Raw genomic sequence first — 10288 nt, 5'->3', positions numbered from 1 at the left:
TCGTATAGCGGAGCGGTCGCCGGTCGTTCTGGTACGATCGGCTTCCCAACTCCGTTCACCGGGGAGGAACGCTGATTCAGCGGCACTGGTCTCTGGTCGTTCACCGGTTTGGCCCGTTCGGCCGGTTCAGACTACATGGTCTGAACCAAGCGCGCGCCGCGGTAGTCGGGAACGGCCCGGTTCGGTCGGTACCGGTCCGGGTCGGGCACTGGTCCGGTCCAGACGTCGTCCGGTTCAAAACATCCGGTTCGTTCATCGTCTGATTCTGATCATCGCTCCGGGGTTAGAGCTCGCTCTCCCACTAGATCTAGACGCTGTGAGCGTAATAAACGAGCAAGATCTCCTTCTCGCAGATCAAGGTTTGATCTCGAGAGGGACTACGATCGTTATTGTAGGAAGTTTCGCCGTCGGTCTTCTCATCGTTCGTCGACGTCGGTTAGCGATGAAGGCGATTCTTCTAGTAGGTCTCGATCCCGTTCGAGGGACCGTCACCGAAGTCGGCATGATCGTCGGGATACCGGAAAATTCCTGACTCAGAAGGATTTCCATGTATTTGAAAGGCTCAATCCAAGAACATGTAGCTGCTATGGTAGGAGTTACTATCACAAAGTCACTGTTAACAGGCGGGTGGTTTTACAGTCACCTCTACTGCTAGTGTGCACTATCGAAATCAGATGTTTCAAAATGGTCACTTTTCAATAGTAGACTCTTCAAAACAGCCACTAAAGAAAACCAACCGAATTGAAAGGAATACTATTTCAGAGTGACTGTTTTGAAATGTATACTACTGGAAAAGTAGCCGATATCGTTACCGTATTTTCCGGCCAATAAGCCGATTTTCTAGCCTCAGATTTTTACCCAAAATATCGTGATCGGCTTATTGGGCGGATACGATCTGACATAAAACATCACTTCCTGATCTATGCCACTCTAATGCTCTCAATGATCGTCAAAATCAAGAAAAGTGGTCGATATTTATTTGAGGTCATTATTTACTACCAATTATAATCTATTTTGAACTATTTTATTTTTACTTTGATTGTTCTATCACCACACAGCGGCAATGGTATACATTTGTATAACGCGCGAGTTCATCGTACTACCACGTGTCAGTTCATACATTAGTATATATGCAAATCAGCAGTGAGCGGCGTACTGCGTGTATGGCTGTGTGTATAGTAATCAGCTGAGTGAGTCTATATATAGCACAGTCACTCGGCGATGATAGTATACACAGCACTCTCACACATCGGCGGGCGCTACTGTCAGCCTCTTAAATCGTCAATTAAGACGAACTAATTGACAAATCAGTGAATTAAAATCTCTGATGAAGGGCCTCGGCTTATTGGGCGAAGCTTTATGAAATCCATGTATTTTAGGCTAAAAAACGGCCCTCGGCTTATTGGCCGGAAAATACGGTAATTGCTTATTGTTCTCAAGTGGCTACTAAGTAAAAGTAGACGTTTGGGCTCAAAAGTGTGATAGACATGTTCTTGGATTCAGCCTTTCATTTGAAGAGAAAATTTTAAACTTGTTATCATCGTCGCAACAAGTCGCTGCAACCTCTACAACAGGTAAGCCTATTCCTGATTGTCCGGTTAGAAGTTCGCCAGCCCACTCAGTTCTTCGGAATTCTGACTCTGAATTCCTGGATGCTGCGGTAGGATCTGATTTCAATGAGGATCCGGTCCCAGAAGCGGCAATTCCTTCTGGGGTCGTTCCTGTCGCGAGCAATTGTGGGTTGCCCCAGACGATGGGGGCTTCCCTTGCTCGCAATGTATCTCCGTCCCGTTCAGTTTTATCCGAACCAGCGGGGGACATGCCATTTAGAGCGATGATAAGTGAGTTCTTTGTCAAGCACGGGGCAACTCGCGCTAAGCCCACAGCAGCTCCTCTGGTGGGTGAGTCAATGGAAGCTTATCGCCCTCCGGACTCCGATCTTAACGTTTTACGGGAATCGGCGGCGGTTTCCAGAGAATGGGCTTGATTGGATACGCAATTATGGGGTGAATGTCGGCCTGGAACATTTTCATTTCCCCCTCCAGAACGGGGTATGAAATCTGGGAAATATTTTAGTTCAACTGATCCACCTATAGGCGCATTTCGCTTGGCGTATTACGCAACTCCAGGTGCTGTGGATCACAGTCATAACTGCCTGGATGCTGATTATACTTTGATCAGCCCGGATACTGTTACAGCACAGTCGGGTATTCGTTTGCCTAAGTCCGGTTTGGTGGCCATAACGTCAATCCTGGACAATCTTACCAGGGTTGGTTCCTTTCAGGATATGGCACTTAAGGTGTTGACGGGTGAGCTTCGCGTGACTCACGCCGCCGTTCATGCGGGCTCCGACCCAGAGTTAGTTGCCCTAAAACTGGAGGGAATGGACCGGATTATCCAATCTTTGGCTCGGTCTGTTTCGCATGTAATTCCGTTGTCGGTTCGGGGTCAGGCTAATCTTGTGTTAGCCTCCCGTCAGTCAGTGATGGACTCCAGTTCCAAAACCTGTCTACCGGATATGGTGTCCAATGCTTTGCTGAGAGCTCCATTGGGGACGTCTTCACGTCTCTTCTCCGGTTGGTGCGCTCCGGTTTCCGCAGAGCTGAGGAAGATTCGTGAGGTCCAGGCCAAGTCCAACCCCGAACTCCGTAGAAAAAGTGTTCTGGTCCGACGCCGGCGGCGCAAGGTTCGACACGGACTTAAACAGAACCATCTCAAACTTCAGCGCTTTCTCAGGCGGCTTCGGATACCGGTTGGAGAACTAGCGCGCAACTTCAACAATCGTGTCAAGCCTCATCCAGTCGTAACAGTTCCGGTTCGTATCGAGGCAAGGGGAAGGCTCCATAAAGGGGCTCTTCCTTTCGGAAAAACTCGAAATGAATTCTTGAGACCAGTGGGAGGTTGTCTGCAGCAGGCAGCAACCCACTGGTCCGACCTTTTAGGAGACAGTTGACCCTCCCCGGGTCGTCTCTCGTGGCTACCGTCTCCGTTTCCTAAGGCGACCGCGCCTGACGAGGTCACCTCCCGACATGTGGCCAAAACCAGGTCAGGAGGCCTTAATCTCTCCGGCTCTCAAGGAATTGGCTGAGAAGGGAGCGATAGAACCAGTTTGCAACGAAACTTCTCCCGGCTGGTTTTCTCGAATATTCATGGTACCAAAGGCCACAGGTGGTCAACGGACGGTGATAGATCTGTCATCCCTCAAGCAGCACCTAGACATTCCAAGGTTCCGGATGACCAAACCCAAGGACGTGATTCAAGGGCTCTCGTGCGGGTCAATGGGCGGCTTCGTTGGACCTGAAGGATGCTTACTTTCAGGTTCCAATTCACCCAAAATCTCGGTGATTTCTCAGGATAAAGTGGAAAGGCTGCCAGTTCCAATTCAGGTCTCTTTCATTTGGCCTCAGTACCATTTCACCAAGTTGGTCAAGTCGGTTCAGAAGGTACTTCAGTCCAGGGGTGTTTGACTGTTCGTTTACCTCGACGACTGGTTAATAGTCGCCAATTCGGCTCAGGAATGTCGGGAGGCAATGACCTCAGTCTTGGACTTAGTCCATCAGCTAAGGTTCCGCGTAAACAGGGAAAAATCTCAGTTGACGCCGGCTCAACAGTTCACTTATCTCGGCATGGACTTTAATCTCCGAATCGGCAAAGTCTTTCCGTCTATGGCTCGAGTAGCCAAACTTCAAGGAGCTGTAGCGGGAGTTTCCACAACGCCAAGAACAGCTCGTTACTGGTCACGGCTTCTAGGCTCCATCAGCTCCATGGGTCTGGTGGTGCCCTAAGGCCGCCTCAGAAGCAGGCACTTGCAACAGTATTGGAAGGTCTTCTGGTCTCGGTCGAAGGGCAACTGGGAGACCTTGATTCCCGTACCTCCAACCGATCTAAGTCCGGATCTTCAGTGGTGGGCGGCAACTACGAATCTTCGGCGCGGGGTGTCACTAGCCCCGTTAGAGGCTCCAGTTCGTGTATTCACGGCTGCCAGTCACCAAGGATGGGGGGCACATCTGGAGAACCGAGTCAAAGCCGGGAGATGGTCTCGCTACGAGGCCACCAACCACATAAATTTCCTAGAAATGCTGGCTGTGTGGAAGGCCCTGAAGTTCTTTCACAGGAGAGTGGAGGGCCACCACGTTTGGTTAGCCACAGACAATTCAACAGTGAGGGCTTACCTTCAGAACCAAGGGGGCACTCACTCAGAAACCCTCACAGGTCTGTCGGCCAAAATTCTTCTTTGGTGCCAGACAGAGGGTGTGTCCCTGACTGTGGCACTTTTAGCAGGGAAAAGGAACGTGACGGCCGATGCTCTGTCTCGTCGAGGTCAGGCTATTGCGACAGAATGGGTTCTCCACCAAGAAGTAGCCGATCGGGTTCGGGGCATGTTTGGCAATCCGCTGCTGGATCTGTTTGCCACCCGGTTCAATCAGAGGTGTCCTTTGTTTGTGTCCCTGTTTCCAGACGCGGAAGCGTGGGGGGTCGATGCCTTCTCTTTGGACTGGTCGGGGATGCATGCGTATGCCTTCCCGCCCACACCAGTCCTGCCGCGCTTACTGGATCAAATAGAGAGATCAGTCAATTGCAACATAGTTCTGGTAGCACCATGTTGGCCGGCCCAGAAATGGTTCCTACCACTTCTCAACCTACTGTGCGACAACCCCAGGATTCTTCCGAATTTCCCATCGCTTCTCTCTCAGGGGAACATTCATCATCCAAACAGCCAGTGGTTAAATCTGCTCGCCTGGCCATTGTCCAGCGATCCTTGCCAGCTTCAGGCTTTTCAGAACAGGCTGCCTCCTTTATCGCAGGATCTAAGCTGCCATCAACAAGTACCATTTACGATGCCAAATGGAGTCATTTTGCGGATTTGTGTGCTGCAGGGGAAATTGATCCATGCTCACCCTCTGTAGCTCAATTGGCAGATTTTTTACTGCACCTATTTGTAGTAAAAGGTTTGCAGGTCATAACTATTAAAGGTTACCGCTCCGCGATTTCTCATACATTGCGTGCTTCTGGACGTATCGGCCCCACTCCGCGCGGTTGCGGCACTGCGCAGGATTTACGCGAAGCAGCAGAACACAAACACGGCCACTCTCTCAATTTTCAATGATAGAAATCGTGTGTGCATTTCAATTATTTCGGCTGTTAGGGTTTTAAGGCACAATATAAGTTGATGATGTGATATGGCGATGTTAATTAATGATAATTCCGCAGTGAAGCTAGTCACGAACGGTTCCGATTGAGTGTACAGCTGCCAAAAACACTGAAATGTGCGTAGTTGCGTAACTATTTGCAGTGAATTGCAGACGAAACATGAAGCCTTAACGGCCGTTTAAAAAAAAAATATACCAATCGCAATTGTGAAATAAAAATGAGATAGAACCTAAGTTAAAATTCTGGCCATTTCTAAAATGTTATTAATTATTATTACAAATCTTTAGTCAGTGCGGAATATCCCAGCTTGTTGCAGGGTTTTCTATTTCCCGGCCTCGGGTACCAAGGATAGTTCTACCATGGGATCTGTCTGTAATTTTGAAGAAGTTAATGGAGGCTCCATTTGAACCTCTTTCGGCAGTGTCATTTGCAAATTTGTCAAAAAAGACTGTATTTTTGCTGTTCTTGGCTTGCTCGGCCCGTCGCTCTGAGATTCATGCGCTTTCAGTCCGACAAGGTCATATTGTCTTTGGGCCAGCGAAGGAATTTGTTTCGCTGTGGCCTGCTTTGGAATTTTTGGCAAAGAACCAACGACCAGGCTTGGTTGGGCGTCAATGGCGAATTGAAGCCCTAAAACATCGAGTGGAACCGGGCATCCCGGACAGGACTTAATGTCCTGTGTGGGCGTTGTGTTTCTATTTAGATCGCTCTGCTTCACGGAGGGGTTCACAGGAGCGGTTATTTATTCCGCTGCTGGATCACCTAAAGGGTGATATTTCACGGGATACAGTGGCCCGATGGGTCTCTTCACTGATCAAGGACATTTTATTGAAGGAAAATCTTTCCTCGGAGGGATTGGTTTCTCATCAAGTGAGGTCTATGGCTACTTCCTGCGCAGCCTTTTCGGGTGCTCCATTGGAGGAAGTCTGTCGGGCCACCTTTTGGAATTCTCCATCGACATTCACGTCATTTTATTTACGGGATGTTTCAGGCCAGTTAGGCTCATTAGCTTCACTTGGTCCTGTTGTCATGGCTCAAGGTGTCCGTTCTTTCCGATCGGACCTTTTAGTGTAGAATATTTATGTTGCATTATCAGGATCACAGGGGGTGTATCCTTGTACATAGTTTGGGCTCATATCTGCAAGTATTAATTTCGCAAAATTCCGGGGGGGGGGCCTTGAGCTGGACAGACTCACTTTGGCCAACCGGTCTTCCCTGTGCTACAGTGCTCCATTCCGTGCTTGGGTAAGTGCTCTCTTTTTCCCTCTTACCTTGCGTTTGAGCGATGGTTTTTCTATCTACCTTTCCCACCATCCTTGTGCTAGGCTAGTCTAGCAAAAACCATAGGAAAGGGTACAGTACTCGACGGAAATATTACAATTTTTGGAACTAAAATTTGTATTTCCGAGTAGTACTTACCCTCTCCTATGGTGGGAATCCCGCCCACCTGCCCCGCATAGCTGTTTTTTTTTTTGGTCTGCTATGACGTAAAAAGATGGCGGATTTCGCCGGTGGCTAAATGCAATACCGCAGGGCCGGGTCGTATAGAAAAACCATTGGCGATCAATCCAAATTTAGAAAATATTGGCAAAAACCATAGGAAAGGGTAAGTACTACTCGGAAATACAAATTTTAGTTCCAAAAATTGTAATTTTTGATCGGCCAATTGTGACGCAATTGGTGGCCATCTTGGTATCATCAGTACTCATTGGTAGGTGGGAAAAAGTTTTTCCACATTATATTGATACCTAAGCATATTTTGTTACCACAATTAATTGCAAAGTTGTAGCTCATGACGTCATCTACAATTGTGGTGAGTTTTACATTAGTTATTCTATATGGTCACCAGGGGGCGTTGAATAGTAGAATAACTTAGTATTTCCATATTAGATTGGTACCTAGGCATATTTTGTTACCATGATCAATTGTTAAGTTGAAGTTTATGACATGTTCTATGATTATGGTGAGTTTATGGTCATTGGGTTTTGAATATGGTCACCAGGGGGCGTTGAATAGTAGAATACTTAGTATTTCCATATTAAATTGGTAAAGAGACATATTTTGTTATCACAATCAATTACAAAATCGTAGCTGCTGACATGTTCTATGATTGTGGTGAGGTTCAAGGTCATTGGTTTTTGTATATGGTCACCAGGGGGCGTTGAATATTGAAATTGTTAGATTGTTGAGCATTGGAAACCACTTCCCAAGTGGGCATGGTGTAAAGTGGACCCCTAGTTACATATTTTTGAACTTTTTGAAGGAAATTTTGAAGATGCTTTGATCGATTACCTTGATCTTTCAGATGTATGTGAATCCCCCCAGGGCCCATCAGCATAACAAAAATAGGGTCGATCGGACTTAAGATGATCGTCTTATGACCTTTTTAGTGCCAAAAAATGTCAATTTTGGGCCGAATTCTGAGTCCTGTAGCTCCCTACTGATTTGCCATTCCTCATTGCAATTTTACCATGTATTTTATCATGTATTTTTGATCAGCCAATTATGACGCAATTGGCGGCCATCTTGGTGTCATCAGTACTCATTCGTAGGTGGGAAAAAGCTTTTCCACATTATATTGATACCTAAGCGTATCTTGTTACCACAATCAATTAGAAACTTGTACCTCATAACGTGTTCTATGATTGTGGTGAGTTTCAAGGTCATTGGTTTTTGTATATGGCCACCAGGGAGCGTTAAATAATACAATATCTTAGTATTTCTATATTATATTCGTATCAATGCATATTTTGTAACCACAATCAATTGCAAAGTTGTAGCTCATGACATCATCTATGATTGTGGCAAGTTTTAAGGCCATTAGTTATTCTATATGGTCACCAGGGGGCGTTGAATAGTAGAATAACTTAGTATTTCCATATTAAATTGGTTACGAGGCTTATTTTGTTATCACGATCAATTACAAAATCGTAGCTGCTGACATGTTCTATGATTGTGGTGAGTTTCAAGGTCATTGGTTTTTGTATATTGTCACCAGGGGGCGTTGACTATTGAAATTGTTAGATTGTTGAGCATTTGGAACCACTTCCCAAGTGGGCATGGTGTCCCTGGACCCCTAGTTTAGATGTAAGTTTAATTGAATTGAATTGGTAAATGAGTTCTTGTGCTACAGTTATTGCATCCTATCAGGTGATACGTTCAAAATAGAATTCCCCGACCAAATCCGTCTTATTGACAGTTAGAATTCATCAAAATCAGTGATCCTTTTTCTAATGAATTTTCAGATAGGCCTATAACATCCTTAGTTTTCGAATCCTGTTAAAAGTCTTGTTTATCTATGTTATCGACAAAGATTTAAAAAGTTATTCTACTATCTTTTGTCAACCTCTCTAATGAGTATTTGCTATCTCATCTGCTGTCTGATGTCTATAGCAAAAGATTGCTAGAAGCACTAGGAATGAAGATGAAGACGACTTTTAGGTTATCGGGGAAACATTGAATCAATATATTAATAGTTTGAAAGAAACTTATTGGACTTCATCTTTCTCACTATATTAGTGTGGGATTCTCTATATAACATAAAAACAGGGAATAGTGTTTCACCAATGGTTATTAGTTTAGTTGTTGTGCTTCTATTATTGCCTATTATCACTTTCAATATGCTGTTTTCATTTTTTGAGCTTGCTCCATGTAGATGTTTGCTGTGTGGTTTCAGAACGTCTTTGAACAAGTTATTTCTCGGTTCTCAGTTTGTGAGAGGCAAGCTACTGCTAGTGGATTTGTTGGTGGAAGAATTGGTGATATACTAGCAAACTGTATATATCAGACTACACAACTCACATGTAAATCAACCTCACAGGTAATATAGCTATTTCATCAAAGATTTCCCCTCCTCTGGTAGATTGTTGTCCTTTTGTATTCAATGCCACCTGGCCTTTGAATATTTCGATCATTCAGTACATTGGATAAGGTACTGCTCAATCTTGGCTGATGAATTTCATGTTGTGTTTTGAATTTTAGTATATGGAGTATGTAACCACAACATTAGATAATCATAGTCAACTGGATGCCTTACAGCAACTTAATGTTTTAGACCTGCCTCATAGTCTTATTCCTGTGAGCATCTATGGGATTCAAAAAGAAACTGATTTATACAAATTACACAAGTGAGTATGAGTGTTGTAGTCAGGTTTTGATTTAATATTCAATATTTAACTCCTGTGGTGGCAAGAACGAAGAATTGGGTGCACCCAAATTTCATACGAGGAGATGTATCCTATGTCAGTGCCAATAATATTCAAATATCGAGGCTATAAGTTCAAACCTACTGCTATTTACCGCACAAAAAAAGTTTTTCCCACCTACGAAAGAGAACTTATGACACTTTGTGTGATAGGCCTGATTGGCTGATCAAAAATACCTGTTTCATGGTATATCATTTCTCATTGCAATTTGTGATGGGTATTTTTTGGAAAGGGCTGTTTTATACCTGAGACAGGTATTTTTCATCAGCCAATTATGACGCAATTGGCGGCCATCTTGGTGTCACCAGTACTCATTCGTAAGTGGGAAAAAGTTTTTCCACATTATATTGATACCTAAGCATATTTTGCTACCACAATCAATAAGAAAGTTGTAGCTCATAACGTGTTCTATGATTGTGGTTTCAAGGTAATTGGATTTCGTATATGGCCACCAGGGGGCGTTGAATAATACAATATCTTAGCATTTCTTTATTATATTCGTACCTATGCATATTTTGTAACCACAATCAATTGGAAAGTTGTAGCTCATGACATCATCTATGATTGTTGCGAGTTTTAAGGACATAAGTTTTTCTATATGGTCACCAGGGGGCGTTGAATAGTAGAATAACTTAGTATTTCCTTATTATATTGGTACCTAGGCATATTTTGTCACCATGATCAATTGCAAAGTTGTAGTTCCTGACATGTTCTATGATTGTGGTGAGTTTCGAGGTCATTGGGTTTTGAATATGGTCACCAGGGGGCGTTGAATAGTAGAATGACTTAGTATTTCCATATTAAATTGGTAACGAGGCATATTTTGTTATCACAATCAATTACAAAATCGTAGCTGCTGACAGGTTCTATGATTGTGGTGAGTTTCAAGGTCATTGGTTTTTGTAAATGGTCACCAGGGGGCGTTGAATGTT

The 10288-nt window shown here is 44.5% G+C and overlaps 1 protein-coding gene across 1 annotated transcript in view; it reads left to right on the top strand.

Annotated features, from left to right (window-relative positions):
• LOC141912037 (chondroitin sulfate synthase 2-like) overlaps positions 1-10288 on the top strand; it is a 43898-nt gene that overhangs the window by 11915 nt on the left and 21695 nt on the right. The window contains exons 3-4 of the mRNA XM_074803207.1: positions 8828-8971; positions 9133-9278. Coding sequence (XP_074659308.1) covers positions 8828-8971; positions 9133-9278 — 290 coding nt within the window. The remainder of the gene's footprint in view (positions 1-8827; positions 8972-9132; positions 9279-10288) is intronic.

The sequence above is a fragment of the Tubulanus polymorphus genome, chromosome 10 (genome assembly GCF_964204645.1).
Source record: "Tubulanus polymorphus chromosome 10, tnTubPoly1.2, whole genome shotgun sequence".
In the NCBI taxonomy this organism is placed as follows: domain Eukaryota; kingdom Metazoa; phylum Nemertea; class Palaeonemertea; order Tubulaniformes; family Tubulanidae; genus Tubulanus; species Tubulanus polymorphus.
This window is presented reverse-complemented; position numbering and strand designations above follow the sequence as displayed.